The sequence below is a fragment of the Ailuropoda melanoleuca genome, chromosome 3 (genome assembly GCF_002007445.2).
Source record: "Ailuropoda melanoleuca isolate Jingjing chromosome 3, ASM200744v2, whole genome shotgun sequence".
In the NCBI taxonomy this organism is placed as follows: domain Eukaryota; kingdom Metazoa; phylum Chordata; class Mammalia; order Carnivora; family Ursidae; genus Ailuropoda; species Ailuropoda melanoleuca.
In genome coordinates this window covers 66,972,716-66,986,177 of record NC_048220.1, presented here as the reverse complement: position 1 = coordinate 66,986,177, position 13,462 = coordinate 66,972,716, and the positions used below count along the sequence as shown (strand labels likewise).

The window sequence follows — 13,462 nt, the reverse complement described above, 5'->3', positions numbered from 1 at the left end:
GAGACTATAATCCTAAATGAAATAAGTCAGTCAGAGAAAGACAAATACGATATGATTTCATTCATGTGGAATTTAAGAAACAAACAAAAAGAGCAAGCAAAAGAAAAAGAGACAGAGAGAGAGAAACCAAGAAATAGACTCTTAACTATAAGAAAACAAACTGATAGTTACCAGAAGGAAGGTGGTGGGGGGAATGGGGGAAATGGCTGATGGGGATTAAAGAGTGTACTTGCCCTGATGAGCGCTGAATGATGTACGGAATTGTTGAGTTGCTATTTTGTATACCTGAAACTATTGTAACACTGCTTGTTAACTATACTGGAATTAAAATATAAGCTTAATAAAAAATGAATCCTAATGTAAACTATGCATTTTAGGCAATCGTAATCAATATTGGTTCCTCAATTGTAAAAAGTATGCCACACCAGGGGCAGCTAGATGGTTCAGTCAGTTAAGTGTCTGACTCTAGATCTCAGCTTAGGTCTTGATCTCAGTGTCATGAGTTCAAGCCCCACAGTGGGCTCCTCACTGGGCGTGGAGCCTACTTTAAAAACATATACACAGAAATATACACCACACCAATGAAAGATGTTAGCAAATAGGGGACCTGAGGCCATTGAGAGAGAGAGTGAGTATATGGAAACTCTGTACTTTCTGCTCAATTTTTCTGTAAGCATAAAATTTTCTAAAACATAAAGTCTATTAATTAAAAGAAAAAGTATGGACATTTTGAGAGAGTGCCAACTCAGTTTGTCACATCTATTTTAACTGCTAATGATATTTTTGTTATGCAGAATTTTTTAATGCAGAATTACGTTATGGCTTCTGCATTTTGTGTCCTTTTGAAAAATCTTCTCTACTGAGATCTTTTAAAAAAAAATTCCATATTTTCTTTTAATGGCCTTATAGTTTCATTTTTCTTTACTTTAAAATCTTTCATTAATCTGAATTTCATTTCAATATTAGAATTAATTATTTATGGTACCATTTTTATTAAAGACATAGTAAAATGCAAGCCATAGAGAAAGCATTTTAGGGGCGCCTGGGTGGCTCAATTGGTTGAGTGTCTGCCTTCAGCCCTGGTCAATATCCTACGGTCCTGGGATCAAGCACCGCATTGGGCTCCCTGCTCCTTGGGGAGCCTGCTTCTCCCTCTCCCTCTGCCTGCTGCTCGCTCCTGTTCCTTATTCTCTCTCTCCCCTCCACCCCCCGTCAAATAAATAAATAAATAAATAAATAAATAAATAAATAAATAAATAAAATCTTTAAAAAAGAGAGAGAGAGAAGGCATTTTAGGTTAAATGGTATAACACTGATCTAAAACCCTCTCTGTGTTGTGGTGTGTGTTGAGAAATGAAGCAGGCTTCCTAAAGAACAGTCCATAGGCCGTTGGGGTTCATGAATGCACTGTGCAGGAGGGCCCGGGAATCATGTGTGCGTGAGAGTGTGAGTGTGTGTGTGTGTGCACACCTACCATGCAATCATATTGTGCATTTTGCTTGGAGTATTCTGTTGCTTTAATCAAGTTCTCAGAAGTGTTCACAAATCCAAAATGGTTAAGAACATTGGAGTTGAGGAAAACTTTTCCTCACAATACATAAACTCTGATAAAATTTCTAAAAAGGTTACTATTGCTTACCAAACGGAGTATTTACCTTTGTAGAGAATGCTTTCGTAAATTGTACTACTTAGGAATCACTCATGATTATGCTCATAGAGCCATAGAAAAACCAAACCAAAACAAAACAAAACCAAAACAAAAACCAAAAATTTAGAAAAACAAAAACCAAAAATCCCACACATCTTCTAGATGATTGTATCAGTCAGAAGTCCCACTGATAAGAATCAGTAAGTTTTGAACCTTGTTTGCTCAGGATGTAAGCAGAAACTGATTCTTAAGATTCTAAAATTTAAAAAAATGCATCAAAAGTTTGTAATTGATCAAAACATATCAAGTCTAAGCAAAAACAAAAGGTAAATGCTAACTCATTCATTTCAAATTAAACTATAATTAATAGAACCCTACTGGAAAATTGGAAAGATTTCTTTTTGTCATTCTTTTTTAAAGATTTTATTTATTTATTTGACAGAGATAGAGACAGCCAGCGAGAGAGGGAACACAAGCAGGGGGAGTGGGAGAGGAAGAAGCAGGCTCATAGTGGAGGAGCCTGATGTGGGGCTTGACCCCATAACGCCGGGATCACGCCCTGAACCGAAGGCAGACGCTTAACTGCTGTGCCACCCAGGCCCCCCTGTCATATTTTTTAAATTACGTTTTTGTAGCTCTATTTTTTCCCCATGGAAAAGACTTCCTTAATTCTAACAGATAAAGGTGAGGAAGTGCTTCCATTTTAAAAGCTAAAGATCATTTCTTATCCCAGGGTTTGTGTTTTTCTGATGGGTTATCGATATATTTATTAACAGTGTAATTTTTTCTGATGTCCTGATGTTTACCCGTGTGCTTCTGTTCTTCCTCATTTCGAGAAAGAAAGTATTAATGTGCTAAGGAACACCACCATTTCTTTAATGCACCATTCTGAAGTTTAGAATTTAAATTGTTAAATTAACAAGGAAATTAACATTGCTCTTTAATCCTACGTTATCAACATGAAAATGTATTAATGACAAGGGATCTATACTTTACAGATTATATATGCATGTATATCAAATGTGAATATAAATAGCTTATAAATGTCATCAATGTATGGAAAGGGGCTCTATATATTTTGATCCTGTAGTTACTGGAATGGTGACATCACCCTATGTCTTGTTGACTGTATTCTCTGCATCTTGATATATGTGTATGTTCTCTGTACTAGGGACAGAGATTTCCTACCTAATTAATTTTAACCTGAGTCTATTAATTCCATCTGCTATGCTTTGTTTTTCTTAATGTATGTTTGTGTGTTTTCTTTTCTCTTACATAGGAATTTTGGATCCAATCAGTCACGAAGTTGTAATAGAGAAACATAGAGCAAATGAAACCACAGTTCCTTCGGAGCAATTGCTATCAGTGAAAGAGGTGAATGAGGAAAAAAGGGTGCTATTTTTTACTCATATATAACAGCATCATATGTCTGTAAATCCATTATGAATCAAAATGTCTTGAGTTTTATCCTTTGCCACTAAAGAAAAAATTCCTGGTTGAAAATTAGCTTATAAGTTTTGGCAAAAATTGACTTTAGTTGGGACCCTGCTCTTATGCACAGTCTGTTCCCTGCAGGAAGTAGGGCGCTGCAAGGGAAGCAATCTTTGTTTTTAATGAACAGCTTGAACTGCTCTGTTATTTTAGAGTGCCCGCCTCCACCTGTTTGCTCTCCCATCCTTGACTACTTTTCTGCTCCGTTTTATGTTGTAGAGAACTACGCCCTCCAGGCTTCTTAATTTCTGGCTTCTGGGGAGTTTGCGCCCATTGGAAGGCAGTGAAGGCAGACTGGAGGGTGGAGAGAGAGAAACCAGAGTACTTCGTCCCCTCTCTCTGTTTCAGGAAACATCTCTGGTGGTAGGGGTGACTCTGCCATCTCCTCCAGGGACCCTGCTCTCCACACACAGCTCCACCTGTCAGGTCTGCCTTACCTTTAACTCACACTGGTGGCCCCAGTAACTACACTCCCACATACAGTCCCTTTTCTTGTTCCTCCAGCCCTAGAAGTGGCAGTGGCTTCTGACTCTGTGACTATCTGTCTTGCTTCATATCTCATGTTCAGCTCCTCAAAATTCCATCACTTCAGTATCTAATGCCCTACAATAAAATTCTTCCTTTTGAAATACCTAGTGTGGTTTCTGTTTTCTGAATGGATCTTGACGGATATAGCAGGTAAACATTTTAAAGGGCAAAAAACGGGCACCTGTGTGGCTCCCTCGGTTAAGTGTCTGCTTTTGGCTCAGGTCATGATCTCAGCGTCCTGGGATCAAATGACGCTTCAGGCTCCTTGCTGACCGAGGAGCCTGCTTCTCCCTCTGCCTCCTCTGCTCCCCCTGCTTGTGCTCTCTCACTCTCTCTGTCAAATAAATAAATAAATAAAATCTTTAAAAAGAAATAAAAAAATAAAAGGGCAACACCCACCCCCAGAGTTTTAACAGAGTTTCAATTCAGAAAGGGAGGGAAATAATAAGGAAAATGGAAAATTATATATTATGCCTTAGCCAAAATCAGCGTAGGTATTAAGAAATTAGCTTTCGGTAATAGGAGAAGGTATGTGTTCTGTGCACAGGACAGAAAGCCACATTATTTCCTCTTTCTTCTTGGATCAACTAGTAAACATTTTCTATTCTAACTAGATGTGTGTGGTGTCCAACATCAGATGGGAAGAGTAGAAGTAGGCAAATAGTATTTCATGAAAACAACCTTCTAGGAGTTGATTTGAGTAGTAAAAATTTCCAGTTTTCTTTTTAAGAGCAGCTCTTAATGTGCTTGGTTTTCTGTATTTTGAAAAGAGAATTCAGATGGGTCAAGATATTGTAATCACATATAAATTACGACGGGCAAAGGTAATCATCATTGCACAAAATACAGTATTGTCACTGTAGTCATGGCATTAATGGCAATTTTCACCAGAACATATTTCCTTGAATGAATGAATGAATGAATGAATGAAAGAATGAACGGTTTTAATGAGTAGACTTGCCCTGGTGGGGAGAACAAGAAGCAGAGTTTTGTTGTTGTTTTTAATTTTCATGGAAGTAACTTCCTTTTTACATTTCTCTCATAAATGGGTCCCACGCCAGTACTACTAGAGCAGAGAACAATACCTGTGAGCCTTCTGAAGTTTCACTTATAAGAAAGGAGATTGTATGAGCTAAGTAGTCTCAATTATTGACTAATTTTAGGCAAAAATAAGATGAGAAATGTGTCTTCAGGCCCCATTATGTTAAAGGTCCAAATATGCTTTAGAAGGAGAAGTTAAATTACAATATAATTTCATACATAATGAAAATGAGAGCCACTTTTTTATTATAAATTTTGATTTTAGATTTGATTATTGATTATAGTCATGGAATTATATGGAATTTTAGCTCTAGAAGATGAATCATCCTTATTACTTTGTACAGTATATACAGAAAGCACTAAATAAATGCTGACTGGGATGTATGTATAGGAAAAGTAAGCTAATGATCATAGACTGAGAGAATTTTAGACTGAGAGAAACCAGAAATCACCCAAATCAGCTCTTTGAGTTTTCTAACCAAAGAACTGAGAGCCAGAAAAATAGGTAATTCAGTCAGTTATATTGAGCCTAGGGTCTTCTGAAGTTGGGTAAGTGAATTATTACAGTAATCAAGATTACACTGAAACAGGGAAAATTTAATGCTAAGCCTGGGTTCACCTACTACCCATAATTTTTTAGACTTAAGATAGCATTAGAGGACTTGGGGATAATATACATTCATAATTATACTGAGCCCAGACCCCAAGAAAAAAGAAGACAAAACATGACCAGCCCATTTACTGCATCCTCCCCCAACACAGAGCAATGCAAATAATTTTAATTCCTCATTTCTTGGAGCAAAAGTAGTGAAGAAACTGAATAAAATCCTAAAGAAGTAAAACTCTAGAGAGCTGCCATGATGTAATCTCTGAGAAATTTCTTGTCGCTCTTTTTTGGCTTGTCTGGATTTCTGAGAGTGAAAAAGAAATAAAAGATTGAATATTAAACCCAGTCTTATGTTGCAATACTTGTTAACAATAAACTATAAAAAAGACTATAAAAATCTAATTTAGGCTTTATTAAATATATTGAATTTAAAGGTTGCTTTATGTGATAAACAGTAAGTATAACTTTTAACTCTCATAAAGATAGTGTTATTGAACTATATTTAAAAGATTAAATTTTGAAAAAAGTTTTTGATTAAATCTACTGATGAATTAAAATGAAATGCCAGTATATTACTCTGTGTAAAGAATACACATGTTTTTGTATATTGCTTTATTCACTGGGTAATATTTTTCAGGTTGTAAGAATGGTTTTTGCCATTTATCAAAGAATGCCTATATTCAAATGCTGAAAGAAAGTAATAATTTTATATCTATAACAATATGAACACTTGTTGCTGAGTTAAGATTAATATGACTTCATATAAATTTATATTTCAGGCTACTTTACTAGATTTTGCTTGGCGAAGTGCATTTAAAGAAGTGTCTCTTCCCATGGCACATTGTATAACAACAGCAACTGAAGATTTTTCCACAAAAATTCTCCAACAGGAACTGAATGAAAGGTCTTTGGCTGTAACCTATGCTATGAACCTTGTAAACGTGCAGCAAGTTTGGCAAGACAGTCATTTGGTTCCTGAGGAAGATCAACCAAAGAAAATTGCAAAGGCAAGTGTCAAATGAAATCCTTTCAAACTGTCGACTGCCATAATGAAATTTTTTTTTTTTTAATATAAGACATTGTGGGGCACCTGGGTGGCTCAGTCGGTTGAGCATCCAACTCTTGGTTTCGGCTCAGGTCGTGATCTCATGGATCGTGGGATCAAGTGCTGCGCGAGGGGCTCCGCACTCAGCAGGGAGTCTGCTTGAAGATTCTCTCCTTCTGCCCCTCCCCCACTTGTATTCACTGTCTCTCCCTCTCTCTTAAATAGATAAAATAAATGTTTAAAAAAATTGGGGTGCCTGGGTGGCACAGCGGTTAAGCGTCTGCCTTCAGCTCAGGGCATGATCCTGGCGTTACGGGATCAAGCCCCACATCAGGCTCCTCCGCTATGAGCCTGCTTTTTCCTCTCCCACTCCCCCTGCTTGTGTTCCCTCTCTCGCTGGCTGTCTCTATCTATGTCGAATGAATAAATAAAATCTTTAAAAAAATAAATAAATAAAATAAAANCCCGCTATGAGCCTGCTTTTTCCTCTCCCACTCCCCCTGCTTGTGTTCCCTCTCTCACTGGCTGTCTCTATCTATGTCGAATGAATAAATAAAATCTTTTAAAAAATAAATAAATAAAATAAAAAAAAATAAATAAATATAAGACATTGCAAAGGGAACCTGTGGAACATCTTGGCAAATACTTGGTATTTAACTCAATACCAGATTTCTTCTCTGGTGTCCACGGGCCACAGCCACTGTTAGGAAAAAAGACTGAAACCTGTGGACAACTTGTTGCTCTGTGAGTCTGAGGCCCCTAAAGCAGAGGCTTCTGTGACGTCATAGGGAGATGGGAAAACTCCTTGCTTGAGCTATACCTTTGAATGATTTCGGGGGAAATTTAGGAGGTTGAAGGACTTACTGTCTTTTATCGGTCTAGGCAGCCTCTAAATCTTTATTTACACACTAATGCACATTCTATTCCGTTAGCATCCGTCCTGCATCTTTATGGGTGCCTTGAGAGTCACAGATCATACTTAGAAAATGGGAAGTAATTACTCAAAATAATAAATACAGTTACTCAGTATTAAGCCCGCAATGAGTTCAGCAATTTAGGATTGGAATGTTTTTAAAAGAGCATTCTTGGGGCGCCTGGGTGGCTCAGTTGATTGTCTGCCTTCGGTTCAGGGCATGATCCCAGGGCCCTGAGATCGAGCCATACATGGGGCTCCCTGCTCAGCACGGAGTCTGCTTTTCCTTCTCCATCTGCCTCTCTTCCAGCTCATGCTCTCTGTCTCTCAAATAAATAAAATCTTTAAAAAAAAAAAAAAGAGCATTCTTGAAGTGACCTACTTATTTGGCTACTGCCAACCTGAGGCTCCACAACGTTCCCTTGGGAACACTATTGGCAAATTGGGAGTGCAAGCAAGTTTTGCCTTCCCATCCCCCATACCTCCTTCACCATTAAGAAAAAGTAGATTCATAACAACGACTGAAAAGCCAGGCACATCACTTCTGAAAGTTGCTGACTCCTTACCAATAAGAAGATGTCATGTGGTTGTTTCTGATACTTCTAGATTATTTAAATTAAATTGATAGACCTTATGTATAGGTGGTGATTAATAAGATACTTAATGAAAATTCAGCAAAAAAATTAGAATAAGTTAAAAATAATGCAGTCATATTAACATCAAGATTAATCTCAACAATACATGTTTTCCAAGTTCTATTAACTACAAATAAAGTATTGTTATGTAAAGCTATTTCATGAGTTTTTCATAATGTCTGTCTGGAAAGCATAAGGTTGGAAGGTTATATATAGAGAAGCATCCTTTTGGTATTTCCTTATTTGACATAAAACATTTAACTTTCTACAAGAAACTGAGAAACTGATTATTATAACGTTGTGTCATTATATTTATGTTTGATGCCAAATTCATTATTTAGGAATTTGGCTCCCCTGTACATAAATTACACGCTGTCAGAGTACAAATAACTCAGTGCTACACTTATTTCTCCCTAGTTTTGTTCTGACATCATGGAAAAACTTGACACAATGCTTCCACTGGCTCTTGCATGCAGAGATGATTCTTTCCAGGAAATTAGAGCAAACTTTGTGGAGGCCTGTTGTGAAGTGGCTACAGCTGTCCTGGGGAGACTACAAGAGAGAGTCAAGGAGTTTCCTTCCAAAGCACCCCTGACAAACTTACACACGTTGCTCTCCACGGCGGTCTATGTCTTCCAGCATTTTATGCAGTATGATAATTTGATGAAAGAAAATACTAAGAAGTGAGTGTCATTTACATTAAGTTGATAGCCATGCTTAAAGGAACGTGTAATCTTTGGATATCACTGGAGTGAAATTTTGATGATAATATTCGAGAAGGAGAAAATGATAATGAACATGGTGAATTATGTTCATTTGTCTTGACTTGAACATGTCAAAAAGTTGGAGCATGGGATCGATTAAACCAGATACATAGATTAGGAAGAAAGACAGCTAGTCTTTCTAAAGGCTTATTCCAGAGAGAAACCCGTACATTTTCCATATTCTGATCTGGAGCGACCATTTTCTGCGTGCTGTTTATGACCTGACCAAACAGACCCTCTCCATTTTGTAAGGCACCCTACACTGATGACCCTGGAAAAGAAAACTAAGCTTGTTTTTGACCCTTGTATACATGGTTGTGAAATAGGCACTTCGTTCTTTTGTTTCTAAGCAAACAGGATGTTAGGACTACTTAGAGAATAAATGCATTTTCCATCTATGCCCTTGACCAATGTAAATGCATTTCAAAGCATCCATGTAGTAATAAGCTATCCTTAATATCTGAGCAGAAAGCATCTCTCAGTCTTAATTCTCATGTATTCGTAGTCTAAAAAGACTGTATATTTTCTGGAAATAGGATAATGACCACATGGTCTTTCTGGAGACTCTTGCACCCTCTAGGAGACAGCACAGCCCCTTGCAAGAGGACCACATGCACCTGGCTGTCCGGCCTGAGTCGACAATCTCTTCGGTATTCCCGACACAGCATTTATAGTCCCTTAGTTAGGAGAGACAGCACAAGAAAGTGTGACATAAATAACTAAAGATAAAAGTAAAATAAATTTGGCTTGATGCAGAATGTAGCTCTGATATTTCTTTAATTCCCGTAAGTAGTCAGTCAGATATGGTGAATCATACTTGAATTTATAAACAAAATGTGCCCGAAATCACTGTATTTCTGCAGAATATTTTAAAACAGTTTATGAGATAATTGACATCTACAAAATTACAATTTTTAAAACAAAAAGAGTGTGCTTGTGGGACGTGTGATAGCTTTATAAAAGTTGGTTCTGACAAATGCATGTTGTTCTCTATAATAACGATACCCTCATGCCTAAGTAATGCACTGATCTCTAATAATAGGCTTACAAAGAATACTTTTATTTTTGAATGATGTATTGACAATGCAGTTCGTCTCAAGTTGAAGTGCATATTTGTGGAACAGCAGATGTACGTTTTCAAAGGACTTGCAAAACAAAGACCGTTTTTTTTTCCTTTCTTTTTTCTTTTTTTTTTTTCTTTTTGGAAAGTGAATGTGGATGCAGACTTCAGCATTAGGAGGAAATGAATGATTGATATCTAATAATCAAAACCATTTGTAGTACTGGAGATTGTTACCGCCTACTGCACAGGCCTTAAATCTCTGTCTCTTTGATCATTCCCTCTGAACAGACCCATATTCCTGGTGCCCGTCCAAAGATATCAGGAATTCATCAACACTCTCCAGTTTCAGGTTACGGACTACTGCGTCAGAGTTTGTGCTACAAGCATTTTACAGGACGCTGAGAGCCACCACTGGGATGACTACAAAGCTTTTTATGAGGTGTGAAGTTAAGTTTACTATCCCTCCTTTTTACACAAATATGTTTTACTGCCTACCTGCTTTCTGGCTAATTAGAAACATGAGCTTGGCATTACTAACACACGAAGGCTGTTAGGATAATATTTTTTAAATATTGAATTTGTACTTAGGAAAAACACTTTTTAAAAACCTGAAATAGCTAGACATCAGAACCCTCCTTCTGCTTAAAAGTAAAAATAACTTAATTTGAGCTGCAGCATGTGCTATCTAAGTTGGAATATAACGGGATACAATGAAAAGTCAAAGAGATAATGCCAAAATGCTACAACTTTATATTTTTCTCCAAAGGGACCAGTTGTGGGTATTCCTGCACTTTTTTTCCCCTTATGTATTTCTGTTTTTGCTAAATGTCTTTTCTGAAGCCGCTTTATTCTTTGTACATATATTTTTCCCACTCGTTGTATGTTCTTATGAGGGTGCTTTAAGACCCATCTGATCATTTATAGCTTACCTATTTTCATTTAGCCCATGTTTTGAAATCCCAAATTTCCACTGAATTAAAGCCTACTGATTCCCAGTACAAGCAAATCCAGGATCAATTAAAATTATTCATCATGAGGCTTCGTTAGTTCCCCTTCCCCTCAATCCCATTGATTATACATAAGCCCCAATATTTGAAATTCCTTGAAGTTGATTTCAGGGCAGGGTGAAACATTTATAATATCTTAATAAAAGATAATCAGGGTTTTTAAAAAATTCACCAGTCAAGCCCGACTTCATTAGCTTTCCCAATTTACCCTTTTCCTCGGGATTGAAGCTTATGATTCTTGTTTTTCCTGACTGTGCTGATCGCTGTGGAGTACTGGGAAAAACAGAGTGGAGTGTTAGTCAGGGGAGCCACTCTTGTCAACTCCCCGACACCGACACCGAAGGTTCCTGTGGCTCTATTTATGCCTGAGTTATTATCGTAATAAATGTTGCTGTAACAGAGAGAAGTAGCTAAGAAGCTCTTTTCGAGGGCTTTCCACTTTTTCTAAGGCCATTTCATCTCTCCTTCAGAGGCCCTTCCCGGATAGTTTTTCTCTTTGCAAGAGCATTCATACAGGGTTTTCCAAACCTGCTGTACTTCAAACAGCAGTGGGCAGAATGAGCGCGGGAAAGTGATGGCGCAGCTGGCAGCCCGAGATAAGAGTAAGAGTATTGGTCTTCCCCTCTCTCGGCAGCACCACAGCTTCCTTATTTGGCTTGAGGTAAACAGATTGAAAATGAGTCCATCTCCTGTTTCAAACCATTTCAGTATGTCAGTGTACTAATGAGCAATTTTATACGATGCTTTCATTGAGGCACAGGTATCGTTTCACTCTTACGTCCAACGTCGGAGTTTGATGTTTTCTCTTAGACAAATCGGGAGCTAGAAGAGTTGTACGGTATAAATAATAAGTGGATGCACTGAGAACCTGTTATTGAAGTTACCAAGTATTTAAAAAAAACAACAACAACAAATTACCATGTAACATGCAGCTCTTAGATCTTATGACAAGGCTTTAGCTTCAAAGACGGAAATAACGAGATAGTTACCCTGTGATTACATGGTACTGTAGCTTGCATATACTTACATGGTCAGTAGTTACAATTTAATTGCAGAGTTCGTGGTTGTTATTTATGCTCAGGAAAATAAAGTGATACTGCTTTTCTATTTACCAAAAATAAGAAACTTCTAAAAATAGCACAGATTTTAAACTGTTTTGACAACTGGAGTACTTGACAATGGTTTTATCCCATCCCCTGCACCCTTTTCTTCTCCTCTCCCCATTATTCCAGCTGATTTGTGAAACAGGACTGGTGTGTTTTTGGCAGGGCTGTTCTGAGAGGAAAGGAGATGAAATCTGCCTGCATGGAGGGGAGGGGTGGGATAGAAAGCTCAGGGGAGCCTATCGCCATGTGCAGAGTGTAGTAAGGAAATAGTGAAAGAATTTACAAGATATGAAAGAGTATTTCCTTGTGTTTTGTGATATCAGTTGAGCCCTCGATACATTATTTCCCTTTTCTAAACTGTCAGGTTGAGAGGGTCAAAGAGTTCGATATCTTTTGGATGAGGTGCTGGTCAGATGGCACAGTGGGTGTTCAGATTACATGTTTAAAATTAAGCCTTTAGTATAGTTGACATCTGCTCAATTTTAGCAACTTGTGTTTTCCAATAGTCAAAGAATAAAGAATTGTCTGTTCAAAGATAATATTGAATGGTTTATATAATAAAGCCCAGCTGCTTGTTTCCTGATATATACTCTAAATAAAAGCTCACATCTGTTTACATTATAGTGGGTCTACAAAAATAACAGATGTTTACTAGCAGAATACTTTTGAAATGACAACAAATAGAGAAACAGGTCAGAAAAATAAATGAGTCACATTTAGCTTAATGAAAACCCTTGCATACATTACAGTTATACACACTTCGAAGAGAATTGTGAGAACGATGACCAATTTGGAATATTTTTAAGTAAACACAAAGTTTATATTTTAAAAAAGTCTCAAAATAAGTATTTTTCACTTTCAGGGAAAGAAATCTACATGCCTAGTTACTTTTATTTTCTCATTTATTGATAACTATTAAGGAAATTGGTTTTTATTTTTAAAAATATGAGAAATCATGTTGGCTACATTATTAAAGGCACCCGTCCATTGCCATGGAGAGAGTTAGTGTAAATCATTCATACTTGTCATTACATCAGCTGGGGCAATTTTGCTTTAATTAACATAGAACACAAAAGGTATGACAAAATCAAGCTTTAAAACTCCTTTCTTACTTCAGGAAATTTTAAAAAGCATTCTTTTTCACAGAACACACAGCAAACAAAGTATAAGAAACTCTGATTTTGCTGCTTCCACATGAATTTTGTGATTTTTTTTTTCTTAAACAGTTTGATGTACGTCTAGTCCAGAAGTCAGAAGTGGTCAAAGCTTCCTCCTTTGAACTTGACTCATGGACATTTTGATGCTGTAGTTTCCCACCCAAGTATACCAGTTCTACTCGTTTATAAACTCCATTTGAAAGTCAATAAAAATTGACCATAAATTATTCTTACAGTGACTGACTACCAAAGATTTTAGCAATCAGAGACATTATCAGAAGAATAGTATGTAAGGAAAATACTGATAGGCATATCTGCATGAGAAACTATCAACTTCTGCTATAAAAGAACAGGAGTTTTTTGTTTTTTGGTTTTTTTGATGATGTTTGTTTGAGAACTGTAAGTAGTGGGCAAAGCAGGAATTTTAAGTCAAAGAGGATTGCTTAGAGATAAAATG

At 37.0% G+C, this 13,462-nt stretch overlaps 1 protein-coding gene across 8 annotated transcripts in view; it reads left to right on the top strand.

The window, feature by feature from the left end:
* Nucleotides 1–13,462, top strand: part of KIAA0825 (KIAA0825 ortholog) — a 393,004-nt gene that overhangs the window by 100,342 nt on the left and 279,200 nt on the right. For 7 of the 8 annotated variants that reach the window (XM_034656498.1, XM_034656500.1, XM_034656502.1 and 4 more), the window contains 4 exons: nucleotides 2,928–3,022; nucleotides 6,095–6,322; nucleotides 8,326–8,591; nucleotides 10,024–10,174. In XM_034656498.1, coding sequence (XP_034512389.1) covers nucleotides 2,928–3,022; nucleotides 6,095–6,322; nucleotides 8,326–8,591; nucleotides 10,024–10,174 — 740 coding nt within the window. The remainder of the gene's footprint in view (nucleotides 1–2,927; nucleotides 3,023–6,094; nucleotides 6,323–8,325; nucleotides 8,592–10,023; nucleotides 10,175–13,462) is intronic. The other variant, XM_034656501.1, reaches the window with a different exon arrangement.